A 19,491-nucleotide genomic window follows, 5' to 3' on the forward strand; every position below is an offset into this window, starting at 1 on the left:
AGGAGAACTCTAGAGAATAAAGATACAGCAGATATTAGGGGCAGCTACCACTTCTAGAGAGACTCTCCCCACAAAGCTGAGACCTAGATTCTGTTGGAAGTGGTGTAGCTGTGGTTCACTAGGTGGCAGGGCAGTTTTCTGGGGGTACTGGAGGGGGAACTGCCTAGAGGGGTTCCAGGGAAGCCATTCACTGGGAGGTGTTGCACCAACAGCACTGCCCTGTGAAGCTGTTCAAGGAGATACCTGCCCTTGGGGAGGTGCCGTGTGCTCCTGGCCATCACGCCCTGTAGGAAGTTGGTGCCATAGAAGCCGTGTGTTGCAGAAGCCTGCTGAGGGAGCAGACTGGTGCCAGGAAGACAAACTTCCTCCTCCAGGTCTTTCCAGGGCCTTCTACGGACGAAGCTTAACATTGTACGATCTGGTAAAGGAGAAAGATTTACAAGGTCTAGCTCCATTTTTGCAAAGTAGGCAATGAAAGTGTACTTGGAGCTAAGGGGCAAATATATTGATAACTGGTACTTGGCCTAAACAGCCTGCCCATCAAGCTTTCAGGTGGGGTGGACTCTGGAAGAATGCATTAAATATGTTTGTCATTGGAGTCAGGAGCCTAAAAAATCTCAGTGATCTGGAAATCTCAGGCAAATCCAACAAGATGACATTTAATGGTTTGTAAATGTAAAGTCCTACACTCGAATTCAGCAAAACAACTACCCTGGTACAGTGTGGGAGAATTGTTGCTCAACAACATCATGAGAGGAACAGACTTGAGAGGCTTAGTTGAATGCAAGCTCAGTGTGAGTCACTCGTATGTGAAGCTGCCAAAACTACTTTGATCCCAAGCTGCATAAATTAAAATATAATAGAGAGAAAATGATAGCTATCTAATCCAAATCTGGATACACCTGAAATAATATGTTCAGTGAGAGTTTATGTAGGTGGGTATGGTAAAATCAAACCTGATTTAGATCTTTCTTAACATGAACGGGGTTGTGGATTGGTATATCTTCATATTCTCTGCATCAATCACCCATGTTTGAGACACGTCCTCTCTATAAAGTCCTCCATGACCATTCCAGCTTGAAGGAATTTTTCCCTCTTCCCATGAATTCCAATGGCAATTACTTTTAGAGTGTTTATTTGATAATTAATCATGTACAACTCTTATTATCTTGAATTCTTTATTTTCAATGACATTATGAAAATTCTACCACCTAAAGAGAACCACTGTTAACATTTTGGTGTACTAAATAATTTAAATATTATGTTAATTACTTTTTTCATATTTATCCCCCATTTGCCCATGTAATTTTAACAGACTTAGGGTATACTACACTAACTTTATCATACCTTTTTCAGTTAACATTGTATCATGAAAGTGCTAAAAAAAAAATGAAGTTAAATGATTATGGCAGTAGCTAGTCTGAATTATTTTATAAAATGCAAATTTATAAAAAACAGTGCCTTTACTAATATTGATGCTATAACTTGCAGCACACCTCACAATTTATTATAACACATTAGTGTGTTGAGAATCTGCAGCTAAAAACCGCTAGTTGGACGATAAGCTCCTTCATTGTAAATAAGTTGCCTTATTCATCTTTCTAGCATCATTGCCTAGCACAGTTTTGGCATATAGTAGGAGTGCTTGTTGAACTGAATTGAAAATCTTTTAAACATGATTAATGTCCAACCATCATCATCCTTACACAGTAAAAATTGTGTACAATGTGGCCATTCAGCAATTATTGCACTTAACTTTTGCATCTCAAGATGTGAGCTATTTTTACAAGTAGTCAAGATGGAGACAAAAGGAGACAGTGATTTGTAAATATTCTAAAGGAATGCAGGAAGTGTTGTATTGTTACTGGTAAGAAATGACCTTTATAAAAGTTTCTCATTTGATGGAAGAAAGAGAATTCTATCCAAGAACTCCAATGCCTTTTATTTTTTAAAGTTTTTATTTAAGTTCCAGTTAGTTAACATACAGTGTTTTATTAGTTTCGGGTGTACAATATAGTGATTCAGCACTTCCATACAACACCCGGTGCTCACCACAACAAGTGCACTGCTTAATCCCCATCACCAATTTAACCCATCCACCCACCTCCCCCCTGGTAATCATCAGTTTGTTCTCTATAGTTAAGAGTCTGTTTCTTGGTTTGCCTCCCCTTTGTTTTTTCTCCCTTTGCCCATTTGTTTTGTTTCTTAAATTCTACATATGACTGAAATCATATGGTATTTGTTTTTTACTATTCCACTTATTATAATACTCTGTAGCTCTATCCATATCATTGTAAATGGCAAGATTTCATTCTTTTTTTATGGCTGAGTAATATTACATTGTGTGTGTAGATGTGTGTGTGTGTGTGTGTGTGTGTGTATACCATATGTATATATAGTATGTATCTTCTTTATCCATTCATCAGTTCAGTGCTTTAAAAATTGGTAATGATGATCTGGAGAACTATCTAATTAGAAGTGACCAATCACAGAGTAAATTACTAACCTAGGGTCAGGCATTATGCTGAAAAATATGGAGTAAAACCATAAATGCTTGTTGACCTGATGTTTCATTGTCATCTTTGGTTTCATAAATAAAAGAAATAACATATTAGAAGAAAATTTAATTTATTGATAGAATAGTATTTATCTAATGTTATTTTCTACCTGAAACTCTATCTGAAAGTGGCATCTTCCATGACCCAACATTGATTAGAGATAACACAAAAATACTGATTTGTAAACATGATTTGTAAGGACTTTTTGCTGGAGTGTAAACTACCACTATGTAAGTTTTCCGGATTCACTCTGAATTTATTACAACTGTGAAAATCAAACCTGTTGAAATCCACTTTCAAAATAGAGCAATTAATAGAGCAGCATAGATTTATTTAACAATATAAGTACATAAAATAAATTTTGAAATTGACTTGTATTTTCAAAATTGGTGCTCAAAGGGGAAGTTAGTGAAGTGGTAGATTTCAAATATTAACTACTTTCTCACTTTGCAGGATTTTGATAAATTATGATAAACTTACGGGGGTCATCATCAGAGTCTCTTATTAGGTCCCTGTGAATTCTGTTTTTTTCTAATATCTGAGATGTTTGAAATTCAGTTTATTGATGAGATATGTGTATTTCTCAATAGAGACTCCAGGCAATCAGAGCTTTCCACATAATCATTTATCCATTCATTACAAAGGTATTTATTGAGGGCCTCCTGCCTGCCAGACAAAATACAAAAGCCCTACAGATATTTGCATTTCACGTTTTTCTTGGACATTTAGTGTTAATGTCAGTCATCTTAAAACACATTACTGTATTACTGTGATTAAATGTACCTAAACATTGATTGACCCTGCATCAGTAAAAAGTGAATCAGTGCATGTTCCATTTTCCAGTGAGACTAAGCTTCTGGACTCTAATCAGGATCTAAGTGTAGGGAGCATTCCCCTATTAGCCACTTGAGAGACATCCTTCTAGTCATCATCCTTGAGGTACATTTTAGGAAGCAGCATAATTCTTGACCTGAAAGACACTTTAAAGACCAACGCATTCAACTTCCACTTTGGCCAAGATGGAGTAACAGGCACAAGATTTACTCTCCCACCTGAAATAATCAAAGGAAAAACAGAAAAAAAAAAGTGTAGGAGACTATTCTTTTCAAGACACTGAATGGTGGGCAGCCAAAAATAGAGATCCCTGAGAGACAGAAAACAAATGAGGTGAGTGCCATGATTACATCAGCTTACTACTTTGACATAGTTTCTAGGTGGCAGCCTAGGGAGGGAGAACCCAGGCAGAACCTGGTAGACTCCCTGAATTGAGAAGATGTTGCTAAGAGTCCAAGGAAACCAAGGCAGTTAGAGTTCACAGAACAAAGTACCAAAAAGCAGAAAGTTCCACCAAGAGAGAACCCTGAAGATCATCAGAGGGCCCCCCTTAAGTATTTAGCAGAGTACTAATTAGTGCATGTGTATTAGGAAACTACCCAAAGCCAGTGAAAGAACAACCCCAAAGGATTTCCAGTGAAATTGGAACACCTCATAATTCACAGAGCATTAAACATAAATGTTCTAAAGATCCCAATCCAAAATTCAGAAGTTAATACACTGAGTAAAAAATCAAGGCCTAAATTCTTTGCTGCCTGCAAGAAACTTTGAAGACACAAATAGGTTAAAAGTAAAAGGTGTTCAAAAAAGTTATATGAGGGGCGCCTGGGTGGCTCAGTTGTTAAGCGTCTGCCTTCGGCTCAGGTCATGATCCCAAGGTCCTGGGATCGAGCCCCGCATCGGGCTCCCTGCTCGGCGGGAAGCCTGCTTCTCCCTCTCCCACTCCCCCACTGCTTGTGTTCCCTCTCTCGCTGTCTCTCACTCTGTCAAATAAATAAATAAGATCTTAAAAAAAAAAAAAAGTTATATGAGATGCTTAACCAAAATAAAGCTGAAGTGGCTATATTGATATCAGACAAAATGGATTTCAGAGCAAAGAATATTACCAGGGATAAAAGTAAATTCAGGCAATTTATCAGGAGGATGTAACAATCCTAAAAGCCTAGAGCTTCAAACTACATGAAGCAAAAACTGAAACCTGAAAAGAGAAATAGACAACTCCACAATTATAGTTGGATATTTAAGTACTTCTTTGTCAGTAATTAATAGAATAAATAGAAAATCAGTAAGGGTTAGAAAACCTGAACAACTTTATCAGTGAACATAATTGATCTTTTAGATTACTCCCAACAACAGCAGAATACCTGTTTTGTTTTGTTTTGTTTTGTTTTGTTTTGTTTTGTTTTCAAGTGCACATAGAACATAACCAAGATAGGCCATGTTTGGGGACATAAAACAAGACTTAATAAATCTAAAGAGATTCAAGTCTCTTTATATACCTAAAAAACATACATAGAGAGTATGTTTTTTGACCACAGTGGAATTAAATTTGATGTTAATATGAAGATGATCTCAAGATTTTACAGATATTTAAAACTAATACCTTTTAAATAACTCCTCAGTGAAAGAAGAAATCAAAAGAAAAATCAGTATGTTGTACTCAATGGAAATGAAAACAATATATCAAAAAGTGTACAGTACTTAGGGAGAAATTTATAGTACCATATGCCTATATCTGAAAAGAAATGTCCAAATTAATGACCTTCCCTTCCACCTTAAGAAACAAGAAAAAGAAAAAGAAGGTAGGTAGATGAAATAATAAAAGAGAAGAAATCGAAGAAATAAAAAACAGAAAAAATAGAGAAAATAAATGAAACCAAAAGCTATTCCTTTGAAAAAATTTATAAACCCTATGGTGAACACACCCAAGGTGACTTCCCATTTAGTCATGCCCTGTGTAATTCCTTTCCCTTAAGTGTAGGTAGAAACTATAGCTTACATTTAACCAATAGAATATTGCAAAAGTGATTGTGTCACTCCTGTGATTATGTTACATTACTTGGAAAAGTTTAGGAGATCTTCCAGATGTGAAAGAGTTCTTAATCAGTTTGACTTTGACTTAATCAAAAGGAAGATCATCCTGGGTGGGCCTGACCTAATCAGGCAAGCCCTTTAAAAGAGTGTTTAGGCTTGCCCCCAGCTCAGAAACTTGCAGCAACAGGGACTCCCTCCCTCTCGCTGGTTTTGAAGTAGCAAGTTGTCGTGAACATAGCAGCTGCAAGGAAATCAATTCTGTCAATAATCAGTGGATCCTTTCCTAGTTGAACCTCCAGGTAAGAATGCAGTCTAGCTCAAACCTTCCCTTTGGTTTTGTGAGACCCAGAGCAGAGAATGTAGGTAAAGCATGCCCAGACTTCTGACCAAAAGAAACTGTGAGATAATAAATGGCTATTGTTTTTAGCTACTACATTTTTTGTAATTTGTTACACAATGACAGAAAACTAATGCAAATTTCTAGCCAAGCTTATCAGGAAGAAAAGAGAGAAAACACAAATTCCTAAATTTCCAGGAATAGGAGAGATGCTGTCACCAAAAATGTTGGTGTATATTAAGGGAATATTTGAATAATCTTTTGTCAATAAATTCAACAACTTAAGTGAAATGGACACATTTCTGGACAGATGCAAATAATCAAAACCCATTCAAGAAAAAATAACCTTATTTTGTTGATTTTAGCCATTATGATTGGTGTGAGGTGATATCTCATTGTAGTTTTGATTTGCATTTTCCTGATGATAAGTGATATAAGGATCTTTCATCTGTCTGTTAGCCATCTGTATGTCTTTACAAAAATGTCTATTCATGTTTTCTGCCCATTTTTTAATTGGGTTATTTGTTTTTGGCTGTTGAGTTATATAAGTTCTTTACATATTTTGGATACCAACCCTTTATCAGATATGTCATTTGCAAATATCTTCTCCCATTCCATAGGTTGCCTTTTAGTTTTGTTGTTTCCTTTGCTCTGCAGAAGCTTTTTATTTTGATGTAGTCCCAATAGTTCATTTTTGCTTTTGTTTCCCTTGCCTCAGGAGACATATCTAGAAATAAGTTGCTACAGCTGATGTCAAAGAAGTTACTGCCTGGGTTCTCTTCTAGGATTTTTATGGTTTCAGGTCTCACATTTAGGTCTTTAATCTATTTTGAATTTATTTTTGTGTATGGTGTAAGACAGTGGTCCAGTTTTCCCAATGCCATTTGTTGAAGAGACTTTTTCCCGTTGGATATTTTTTCCTGCTTTGTTAAAGATTAATTGACCATATAATTGTGGGTTCATTTCTGGGTGTTCTATTCTGTTCTATTGATTTATGTGTCTATTTTTGTATCAGTACCATACCGTTTTGATTACCACAGCTTTTTAAAAAAAGATTTTATTTACTTATTTCAGAGAGAGAGAGCAAGTGGGGTTAGGGGCAGAGGGCGAGAATCTCAAGCAGACTCTGCGCTGAGTGCAGAGCCTGATGCAGTGCTCAGTCCCACCACACTGAGATCATGACCTGAGCCAAACCCAAGAGTCAGACGCTCAACCAAGTCACCCAGGCGCCCCAATTACTACAACCTTGTAATATAATTTGAAACCCATAATTGTGATGCCTCCAGCTTTGTTTTTCTTTTTCAGGATTGCTCTTGTTATTTGGGGTCTTTTATGGTTCCATACAAATTTTTGTTTGTTCTAGGTCTGTGAAAACTGCTGTTGGTATTTTGATAGGTATTGCATTAAATGTGTAGATTGTGCAGGTGTTGGTGAGGATGTGCAGAAAAGGGAACCCTCTTGCACTGTTGGTGGGAATGCAAACTGGTATAGCCACTCTGAAAAACAGTATTAAGTTTCCTCAAAAAGTTAAAAATAGAACTACCCTATGATCCAGCAATTGCACTATTAGGTATTTAACCAAGGAATACAAAAAATACTAAATCAAAGGGATACACAAACCCCAATGTTTATAGCAGCATTATCTACAGTAGCCAGCCCAAGTGTCCACCAACTGATGAATGGATAAGGAAAATGTGGTATAAATGCATAATGGAATATTACTCAGCCATAAAAATAGAATGAAATCTTAACCATTTGCAATGACACGGATGGAGCTAGAGAGTATTATAGTAAGCAAAATAAGTCAGAGGAAGACAAATATCATATGATTTCACCCATATATGGAATTTAAGAAACAAAACAAATGAGCAAAGGGACAAAAAGAGAGAGAGGTAAACCAATAAACAGACTTTTAACTATAGAGAATAAACTAATGGTTACCAGAAGGGAGGTGGGTAGAGGATGGGTTAAATTGGTGATGGGGATTAAGGAATGCACTGTGATGAGCACTGGGTGATATATGGAAGTGTTAAATCACTACATTGTACACCTGAAACATAACACTGTATGTTACCTAACTGGAGTTTAAGTACAACTTAAAAAATAATAAACATATATACAAGCATTAAAAATGAGAAGAACCTAATTAGATACATATGTATTAAAGAAATTGAATTTGTACTTGAAAATCTTCTCACAGAAATACCCGCACAGGCTGATTATCTTACTGGTGAATTCTATCAGGCATTCAAGAAAGAGGGGCGCCTGGGTGGCTCAGTTGGTTAAGCGACTGCCTTCGGCTCAGGTCATGATCCTGCTCGGCAGGGAGTCTCCTTCTCCCTCTGACCCTCCCCCCTCTCATGCTTTCTCTCTCTCAAATAAATAAATAAAATCTTTAAAAAAAAAAAAGAAAGAAAGAATACCAATTTTACAAAACTCTTTCACAAAATTGAAGTGCGGAGAATATGAGAGCAGTATTACCCAGGTACCAAAACCAGGCAAAGACTATACTAGAAAACTACAAATCAGTATACTTCATGAATATAGAGGCAAACATTGTAAACAAAGTTTAGTAAATAAAACACAACAATACATAAAAAGGATAATCCATCATGATCAAGTAGGGCTTATCTAGGTCTGCAAGGTTGGTTTTTTGTTTGGTGGTTTGTTTGTTGTTTTACTTTGGCAAAGTAAAAAAGGAAAATATGGTCATCTCTATAGATACAGAAAAAGCATTTGGCAAAATTCTGCATTCGTTCCTGATAAAAACTCAGCAAACTGTGAATAGAAAGGAACTTCCTCAACCTTAGTAAAGTACATCTATAAAATACTTATAGTTAAATTATACTTGATGGTAAAAACTAAATGCTTTCCCCCAAGATAAGGAACAGGACAAGTATGTCTTCTCTTGTAGTCATCATTTTACTAGCCAATGCAATAAGACAAGAAAAATAGTAGGCATCCAAATTGAAAAAGAAGTAAAACTGTCTTTAGTCTCAGATGACATGATCATCTGTATAGAAGCTCCAACAGGATCTAAAAAAACACTAGTAGAATGAGTATAGCTATGTTGCAAGAAAAAAAAAACTGATATACAAAACTCAATTGTATTTCTATAAACCAGCAACAAACACTAAGGAATTAAAATTTTAAAGACCATACCATTTACAATAATATAAAAAAAAAATATGAAAGACTTATCTGACAAGAGATATGTAAGGGGTGCCTGGGCAGCCCTATCAAGTCTGTTGAGCATCTGACTCTTGGTTACAGCTTGGGTCGTGGTCCTCAGGGTCCTGAGATTGAGCCCTGCACTTGGGCTCTGTGCTCAGAGCAATCTGTTTGAGACTCTCTCTCCCTCTCCTGCGTCTCCCCATCTCTCTCTCTCTCAAATAAATAAATCTTTAAAAAAGATATGTAAGGTATGTACACTGAAAACTACAGAACATTTGTGAGAAATTTAAGACTTAAAAAATATACCCTGATACACCCTGTTCATAGATCAGAAGACTCAATATTGTCCGTTCTCTCCAATTTAATCTATAGATTCAGTGCAATCTCATTCAAACTCCCAAGGTTGTGTGTGTGTATGTGTCTATGGAAATTGACAAGCTGATTAAAAAATTCATAACTTAGAATAGCCAAAGTAACTTTGAAAAAAAAAAAGCACAAATGGAGGATTAACCCTTCTTGATTTCAAGAATTATTATAGACCTAAAGTAATCAAAAGAGTGTGGTATTGATGTAAAGATAGACAAATAGATCTGTGGAACAGAATAGAGCATCCGTAAGTAGAGCCACACATATGTGGACAATTGATTTTTGACAAAGGCTCAAAGACAATTCAATAGATAAAGGATTCTCTTTTCAAAAAATGGTGCTGCAACAATTCATACCCATATGCAAAAAAAAAAAAAATTAACCCATATATAAAAATTAACTCAAATGGATCATGGATCTAAATATAAAGCCTAGGGGCACCTGGTTGGCTCAGTCAGTTAAGCATCTGCCTTTGGCTCAGGTCATTATCACAGGGTCCTGGGATTGAGCACCACATCGGGCTCCCTGCTCAGCAGTCAGCTTCTTCCTCTGTCCCTTTCCCCCACTTGTGCTGTCTCTGTCTCTCTCAAATAAATAAATAAAAATTCTTGAAAAAAAAATAAATATAAAACCTAAGATTATAAAAACTCCAGGAGAAAATTTTTGTGGCCTTAGGTTAGTTGGGAATTTCTTAAATACAATTCATAAAAGAAAAAAATGGATAAATTGAACCTCATCAAAATTAAAGCTTTTGCCCTTTGAAGTATATTTTTGAGAGAATGAAAAGAGAATCCACATACTATGAGAAAAAAAAAATCAAAGCATATGTCTAATGAAAGACATCTAGAATATATTAAAAAGTCATAACTCAATAATAAAAAAAACTAATGAGCCTAAGATTTGAACAGATATTTCACAAGAGAAGATATGCAGATGGCAAATAAAGTTAAATATATACCCACCATATGATCTCATTATTCCATTTCTCAGTATTTTCCCAAGAGAGATAAAAGCAGATATCCATACAAAGACTTCTACATAAATGCTCACAGTAGCATTATTTGTAATAGCTCAGGACTGGAAACAAATATCAAGGGGAATAGTAAACAGTTATATATCTCTATGATGGAATAAAAAAATTATCTTGAGTGAAAGAATTCAGATAAAAAGGAGTAATGCTGTATAATTCCATATATATAAAACTCTAGAAAATGCAAACTCATAATGACAGAAAGCGGATCAGTGTTTGCTTTGGAGATGGCATAGGGAGGAGTGCAGTTACAAAGTGGCATGATAAAACTTTGGGGTATGGATATGTTTACTATCTTGACTGTGCTGATGGTTTCAGGTGTGCATATATAAGTCAAATCTTCTCAAATTGTATGTTTTAAATCTGCTATTTATGGTATGTCATTTATGCCTCAATAAAGCTATTTTTAAAATAATCCACATATCCAGGGCACCTTGGTGGCTCAGTCAGTTAAGTGTCCAACTCTTTTTTTTTTTTTAATATTTTTATTTATTTATTTGACAGAGAGAAAGACAGCAAGAGAGGGAGCACAAGCAGGGGGAGTGGGAGAGGGAGAAGCAGGCTTCCCATTGAGCAGGGAGCCCGATGTGGGGCTCGAACCGAGGACCCTGGGATCATGACCTGAGCCAAAGGCAGACGCTTAACGACTGAGCCACCCAGGTACCCCAAGTGTCCAACCCTTGATTTCAGCTCAGGTCATGATCTCAGTCAAGGTCATGAGGACGAACCCTGCATCAGGCTCCATGCCCAGCATGCAGCCTGCTTAAGATTCTCTCTCTCTCTCTCTCTCTCTCTCTCTCCCTCTACCCCTCCCTTCCCTTGTGCATATGTGCTCTCTCTCTAAAAGAGATCCACATATCCAACACCCCTCCCCCATTTTATGTATGAAAAAATTGAGGCCTGAGGACAAGAAGACTTTTTCAAAATCATACCACTAGTCCAATGCAGAAGGGTTAGATTTATCCACATTAAAGCTTCTGAATGAAAATATAAAAAGAGCTCCTGGTAGAAAACCTTTTTGGGGGTATGATAAATTCACCCACTTTCCTCAGTACATTCCCATCTTTGTGCCTGGCACTGTAGTAGGTATACTTCACCGTTTTTTGTTGTTGTTTTGTTTTTTTTTTTCTATTTGAAAATCCAATTTCCCAGCTCTCGATTCCAATTTCCTAGCAGATAGCCAAACTTTCTAAACTGTTGGAGTCCCCAGCTGGGTTTGAATCACGTTTGAAACCCTAATTGTTTCCAAAAAGTACCACCCTTATATTAGTCTTGAACGTTGTGAGGATTCAAACCCAGTATTAATTCGAACTGAACTTTTTTGTTTTAGGTCTGAATCGTTTGCTTACCAATGGCTCCTATGAAGCTGCATTTCCTCTGCATGAGGTATTGTCCTGCCTTTCCTCTGTCAGTTTCTTGTTATTAAATTAGCTTCTGGGAATAGTCATTAACTGAGTTGTTGATATGACATTTGTTCAGAATGAATTTAATTTATTCAGTGGATAATTAGGGAGGGTCTACTTGCATTGTGACGTCTCTCCCCCATGATAGATTTATTTCTATATTATCTTTTTTTATGTAATTGTAAGAATACTTGAATCAAGAGTCACTCAGCATGGATTCAGAGGAACTCCAAGTCATAAAATTAAAGAAGCACTGAAAATTTGCATGAGGCACCAGACCCATGGGGGAAATGTTCCTGAAACGTATGGTCTCTGTAACAAAGAAATTTATAGCTATTCCTTAGAGAGTAGGAGGGAACCATCTTGAAAAGCCTCTGGTAACCACAGGGTGATGAATGGAAATGAATAGTATTGTACCTATTATTGCTCATTTAAGATATATAAATTTTGATATTCTCTTTATTTGCTACGTGGTTTTTGTCATATATAAGGACTTTAGCAAATATAACTGTGGTTACCCTTAACCCTGCTTTCCCCATTCAATCTTGGGTTATTTAACCCAGAATTCTCTTGTACACATAGGTTTTCAGGGACATAATCCTTATGATTGGTGAGAGATTGTTGTCATCTTCATGGTATTGAACCCCTACTTTGTACCGGTCACTGTGTGACAAAGAGCACAAAGACGATTATCCTTGCCCATACCCTGTAGGACCTCACAAACTAGCCGGGCTGGAACTCCTGGGAGTTATTTCCAGAAGTCTTCTACTGGAAACAATGTTAATGGTTTGCCAGTAAACTTTGCAGAACAGTTCCAACAATTCGCAAATGGCAAGTCTTTCCAAAACATACCTTTTATTTGGCTTACAGTGCTGTTTCTGTTGTTTTAAACACCACAAGGATGCAAAGGTGATGGAGAATTTTACAAATCTTATTCATTAAGAAAACTAGAAGCTTTGGTCTCAGACCCTATTTACAGACTTCCATGAAACATTTTTGGAATGATCCCTCTCATATGACAAAAGCAAACCTTTTGACCCAAAGGTTTTTAAAGCCACACACAGGTGATTCTGAACTCTCAAGACAGATTCCCACCCCCCAAAACAGCATGTGCTTCCTGTAGTTATTCATTGGATTGCCCAAAAAAGATTTCAGTGACAACTGCATCCTCCCACAGCCGAGCCCTTGCGCGTAGCAAGGGCAGTGTCTGAACAATGGTAGGTGAGCGGAAGTATCTGTGCAGGTGAGTAGGTGGCAGGTAATGACGATGTCTGAGAAGATGCAGCTCTGAAACTACATGGAGTAATTCAAGGCCTCTTCTCTTTGGCTTTCATGCCTCAGTAAAACCCTGTATTCTATGAGAAGAGACCTTCTAAATTAGTAATAGCAGAAACAGTAACATAATCACTGCTGACTCTTTCCTCTCAGTTTAACTTAATTATATTCTTTAACATCCTAATAACCTTCGGAGGCAGAAAAGCAAGAAGGGAAGATATTGTTGCCCTTGTTTCATGTTAAAAATTTAAATAGAGGTTTAGAGAAAGGTTAGCCCCCTCTAGTTACTGTGTGAGTTGTTGGTTGAGCTGAGACTAGAACCTGGGTTTCTTGTCTCTCAGTCTTGTTCACCTTCCACTAAGAAAGAACTTCTCAGGTTAATATTAATAATTAGTCCTCCAGAAAGTACTTTTTCTGTTTATGAAACTAGCATTGCCACTAACTGAACTCAGAAAAACCTCCAGCTGTCTGGCCCTGGGTCTCCTCATTTGCCCCATGAGGTGGTTGAATTAGATTTGAATTGTTGTAATTTTGAGGTACTATCCAGCTTTTGTATTTTAGGGTTTTTGTGTGGATAAGGCAAGGGTACAGCCGTGGCTGTTTACCAACCACCCTGTCCTGAGACAAATGGAAAAGAGAGCTAAGTCTTGGGCATGACCTCTAGGCAAGACACTTCATTCACTCAAACCATTAAAAAACTTAATGAGGCAGGAATTATTAGTTCCATAATGAACTAGAAATCTAAGGCTCAGAGAAATTAAGGTCTCCTAGCTAAGAAGTGGTGGAACTGAATTTGAACTCAGTTCAAACCTGCCTGATTCCTAGCAAGCATGTGTTTTTACTACATAGCACCATCAACAAGATTATGTCCACAATAACTGCTTTCCTTTCAATAGTATGGATCCATTTCTTTCTAATATCACCTCTATCACTACTCCTTCCATAAAAGACTAGTATTACTATCAGCTTTTCCTTATGGATTTTTTGGTATTACCTCACTGGAATGTGGTGTTTTTATCCCAGGGAAGTTACAGAAGTAAAAACTCCATTAGAACCCACGGAGCGGAAAACCACCGACATCTGCTCTATGAGTGCTGGGCCTCCTGGGGCGTGTGGTATAAATACCAGCCTTTGGATCTTGTAAGGTGAGTTCTTAACCAGCTGCAAATATAAAACTTGCACAGAATGATTAGGGCAGGCTGTCAGCTGGGACAAGGAAAAAGTCTGAGTTACACAGCTCTTACTCAAATCTGGCTTCATCTCAAGAAGGCAACTCAGCAGAGGACATCGGTCATTCTTGGTAAACTAGACCTCACTCTGATGAGGATGGTGCTTCCTCCAAAAAGGTGTCAGGAAGGGGCCTGTGAGATCAGTCAGGCCTTCCACAGGACTTTATATGGAGCAGGTCATCCATGCGACTGTTATTGACAAATTATCAGTAACCATTGCAGAGAGGTGACAGGCTTACATATATTAGTGACAAATGGAATATTAATCTTACACACTTACACCTTCTATGTAAGTAAGAAAAATGGAGTTCTATCATTCTAATAAATTTCAGGCTTATTGTAATTTTCAACTAATAACCTTTAAAGATTGTTTTAATTCTGCAAGTCAAATTAGTATATTAGTATATCAGCTTTTAACCTATGATAATTGTACAGTGGAAATGTATGTTTTTTTAACTACTTATGTCCAACTTTCTGCCATGGCAGCATTATACTCTGACATCTCATTATTTAGAGACTGGTTATTAAAATTGGGTAGCAACAATCCACACTTCGTGGATTCCTTATAAAAAAGAAAATCATGTCTCATTTTCTAGACTAGCTGGGATTTGGTTTACTTTCACTAGTGCCCTTAAAAAAATGAGCCCAGAGGAAAATGACATAATAAGACAACTCACTTTACATTTTGTCTCCCTGGGTAGTCATTCTTCCTGCCAGAGTCCTTGTTACTAAGTATTTATTCCTACTGACCCAGGGTCATTGATGAATTGTATACTATTCTTTGTGTTAGTAACAAATAATCCAGATGATCTGGGTGAGTGGAAAATACTTTGTGAGATGAGATCATTTTCTTTTGACCGGTCTCAATACATGCTAAAACAGTGGAGGAAGAAAAAAATACAAGTAAGTGCTCTTACCAGCTTCAGTCCCAATATTACAGGATTACACTGATCAAAAATTACAGAAAATTACTGCAGGCAAAATATCCACCTGTTTGTCAATGAGTGTTAATTAACTGCCCATTGTGTTTCTAGTATGATGCTAAATAATATTGGCAAAGACAAATGGAAGCCACCATATCTGAGAAACTCAGTTTCCTTCAGTAAAACAGGCTCTGCATACTTGAAACAACTAGAAAACAATAAAAGACTATGCAGTTAGGTAAAATGTATGATGAAGGTGATTAGTTTTATAACAATTTGGAAAAATGGAAAGGATAGATATGGGTTGGTGCCTCCGTGGAAGGCTCTGTAGAGCTGAGCCTGGAAGAGAGTAGGATTTGTATAGGCCAAAGGAATGGAGATGAAAAGCATAAGCAATATTTCATTAGAATGAAGTTGTGGAGTATCTAGGGAATCTCAACTCTTAAGTAGCTCTTATCCTACAGATTTTGCTTCCTCCATGTCTCTTGATTCTGGACACACCCCAGGACTTCCTCTATCATACTGCCTTCTTCACCTAATAACCTGGATGATGGCTGTTGTCCCATACTTGGTCTCCCTTTTCCCATTCTGGTCATTTCCAATCCATTCTCTACCCTGCAAGCAGAGTGATCTTTTTGGAATTAAATCTGATTATGTCCTTTGAATGTTAAAACTCTCTTATGATTTTCCCATTCTCTCAAGACAAGGATCAATGCATTTAGCATGGTTTATAAGACCCTCCGGGAGGCCCAGCCTCCACCTACCTCACCAGCCCATCTCTTGTTATCAGTGTTCCAGGCACACTGCCTTTATTTCACCTGGTCCCTTCTGCCGTAGGGTCTTTATACTTATGGTTCCTCTGCTGGAAACACTTGATCCTGTCCCCAGTCCCACCTAGTTAATAGTCACCTCCTCAGAGAAGTCTCCCCTAAGTAGGGTGGTCACATGGTCTTGGTTTATATACTTGGGGAATTGTGTTCATCTCCTTTTGTAGCCCTTTTCCCAATGTTCTAATTATAAAATTATTTCTTTAATTGATTGATGTCTGTCTACTCTGTCAGCCTGTGAGCTGCACAAGAGCAGGGACCAAGCTGATTTTGTATCCTCAGCTCCTAGCACAATATTTGCCGCATGGAAAGTATTTTTTTTTATTTGTTGAATGAATAAAAGAATATATCTGTGTATTTGAATGTACGTTGGAAAAGTCTTCAGAGAGTGGAAAGTTTCTGTTGAGACACAGTAGAAGATAGGATAAATGATCTTTATTCCATCTTTCGGAGCTTTTAGGAACCATTGGACATTCTAAGAGAAAAGCAGAAGCCAGGATTTGGAAACAGGTGGTCAGCAACATTTGTTTAGAATGAGAATAAATGAAGGGGGGTGGGAATCAGAGGGAGAGATGAACCATGAGAGACTATGGACTCTGAGAAACAAACAGGGTTTTAGAGGGGAGCAGGGAGGGGGGATTGGTTAGCCCGGTGATGGGTATTAAGGAGGGCACGTACTGCATGGAGCACTGGGTGTTATACGAAAACAATGGATCGTGGATCACTACATCAAAAACTAATGATGTATTGTACGGTGACTAACATAATAAAATTAAAAAAAAAAAAGCTATTAGGTGATTTAAGTGACTACTATGATGGATTTTCTTCTATTGAAAGAATGTATTTAAGTATTTTTAATCTTAGAAATAGAAAAGAAAGGAAAAATTTTTAAAATGTAAGCACGTCTATATAATCTAAAATATTTTGCTTCTTCATATTTTTCCTGAATAAATTAACTTTGCAAATTAAAAAAAATAATTAGAATATTCTTATATTAGACTAAAAAGTAATTAACTTCCAACTAATGAAATATAGCAGTTGAGAGGCATAGAAAGCAGAATTTGGGTTGTATTCTAACATAAGTCAATTATATTATTAATGGTGTTTGAGAAAGAAAAAGCAAGGAATTCCCTGGACATTTCTAAACTTCGCACACTGCAGGGCACTAGGCAGACTGGTTAGTCTCAGAAAAAATATTTATTGAGGTAGATGTTGAAACTTGTGAAAAGTCATCACTTAAAAGGAAAAGTTGCTCTCATAACCAATTCATTTTGAATCTCTGTAATTAGTTTTTTTCTTTCTAATATCTTGTGATTCTAGCATTGTAAACATCTTAGAAAGCTATGAAATATTGAAAGGGTGTTTAAAGTTTTTTGCAATAACTTTGTTTCCTATTTTTAAAGATATATGTAATTATAATACATTTGTTACAAAAAAGCACACACTCAGAAATAGCAAAGATGAGATGATGTGTTGTCACCAATACTTCAGATTCTCCTGGTTCTGTATTAGTAAGTGTCGTATCTTCCTGAATGGGCATGGGTTTATTTGTGTTCTCAGAACAAGCTTGTATATAATCATGCTCTTTTATGGAAGGGTTCATCTATTTCTGATATATAATGATAGGAGAAGAAATTTAAGCCAGAGCCTTAGTTTGGTCAAGTGCTCAATTCTCTTGGATGCATGTATCAGCAAGGCCAGTAACATGACTGAGCAAAGTATTTTATAATGCCTCACTCTAAACACTTCACTATGATTTGCAAGGCTCTTGTGTCTTAAACAGGCGGTACTTTGGAGAGAAGATTGGGTTGTATTTTGCCTGGTTGGGCTGGTACACCGGCATGCTCTTCCCAGCTGCCTTCATTGGATTGTTTGTCTTTTTGTATGGAGTCATTACTCTGGATCACTGCCAAGTCAGGTATGGGGAGCTCTGGGTAAGCCTGCCTTTGCTTCAATTTAGAGATGGGTGGTGGTGCTTTGGGGATGTTCCCGGACTGTGGGCCCACTTTTCCTTCTAACTTCCTTCTCAGTCACTCCTGGGAAGAATTCAGAAGGCTCAGTTCACTAGATGTTCCATCCATTGCCTCCTGCTGTAGTCTTCAGTACCAGGGAATCAGACTTTACATTTATGGACATATAAGCCACTCCGTGTCCACAGAAAAATCACTTCCATTCACTGGCTAAAAGTTGCTCTCTTTCTGACTTTTTTACCTTTTCTCTTTCTGCTAATCCTGCAAAATGGTGGGTTAATAATCCTTTTTTATGAATGCTGTGTTTTTACAAGGACCGTTTAAACCTAAGCTGGAAAGACATCTTACCAACTTGCTGGGGCCTTGAGAATGATTCAGTGTTGAGGATTGTTATCTTAGTTCTCTCACCAGAATATAGTTTAAGGTATTCATAGAGATTTTATTGCCAGGCTAGACGATGATCTTAAATAATAAATGTGCCTTTTAAAAGTGGTTGCAAAAGTAAAAGTGATTGATTGATTCTGCCTCCTGTAAAAATATTTTACTTTCTGGTGGAATTGTTAATGGGGATATAGTTTTCCCCTAGAACTAGCGCATCTTGTTTTTATTCAGCCCTCCATTATTGGTTTTCACTTACCATGCACTTAGAGATTGAAGCAGGCACTTTTAGGTACCTGGTTGTTTCTATACTTCAGTATGAAGTTGCTTCAAATCTGTGCAGTGTTGTGAATGACTTTTGTGTCATTTAGGGTATAATATCCAATGTTGTGCTTCATGTATTTTCAGAGTTTAACTTATTAATATGTAAAACCAAGGAACAACCTCATAAATAAGTAGGTTTATCAAATTATTAAAATGTGCAGGCGCTTGTTTACATTAATAACAGAAGGCTAGGAAGCTTCTAAGGACAATAATCTACTGGATCTTATTTAGTGGTTAAGGATTCTGGTGAAATTGGAGAAGAAAACATGCTCTTATGTCATTAAAAAGGAGTCCTTTTCTATTCTCTCTTCCAGTAAAGAAGTCTGCCAAGCTACAGATATCATCATGTGTCCTGTGTGCGATAAATATTGTCCATTCATGAGGCTGTCAGATAGCTGCGTTTATGCCAAGGTAATTTCAAATCTGTGGCATTTTGGGTAGTTTGAATTTTTCCCTGAGGAACAGAGGGTAACTATATTCTCTTTGTCATTGCTGGTCTTTGAGTCTCAAGTTGATATTGTAGGAGAGGGTTACCTCTTATCACTTGGTATTCTTATTCAAATATGTCTTTTACTGTATATGTATATGTATTTTATTTTATTTTTTTAATTTTTTTATTATTTTTTATTACGTTATGTTAGTCACCATACAGTACATCATTAGTTTTTGATGTAGTGATCCATGATTCACTGTTTGCGTATTAGCTCTGATTATCATCACAGGAAGCTGCAGTAAGCACACTGCAAAGAGTACGATTGTTAGAGTCAGAGAAAGACTCAGATCTTGACTCTGCTCTTTAACACTTGTCAGTCCCAGAACAAGTAATTTA

The 19,491-nt window shown here is 37.0% G+C and overlaps 1 protein-coding gene across 3 annotated transcripts in view; it reads left to right on the top strand.

Moving 5' to 3' along the window:
* Positions 1–19,491, top strand: part of ANO4 (anoctamin 4) — a 350,573-nt gene that overhangs the window by 243,415 nt on the left and 87,667 nt on the right. For all 3 annotated transcript variants that reach the window (XM_032416461.1, XM_032416459.1, XM_032416460.1), the window contains 4 exons: positions 11,664–11,719; positions 14,035–14,156; positions 17,774–17,908; positions 18,977–19,073. In XM_032416461.1, the coding sequence (XP_032272352.1) occupies positions 11,664–11,719; positions 14,035–14,156; positions 17,774–17,908; positions 18,977–19,073 (410 nt within the window). The remainder of the gene's footprint in view (positions 1–11,663; positions 11,720–14,034; positions 14,157–17,773; positions 17,909–18,976; positions 19,074–19,491) is intronic.

Source organism: Phoca vitulina, unplaced genomic scaffold (assembly GCF_004348235.1).
Source record: "Phoca vitulina isolate PV1807 unplaced genomic scaffold, GSC_HSeal_1.0 scaffold19, whole genome shotgun sequence".
NCBI lineage: Eukaryota > Metazoa > Chordata > Mammalia > Carnivora > Phocidae > Phoca > Phoca vitulina.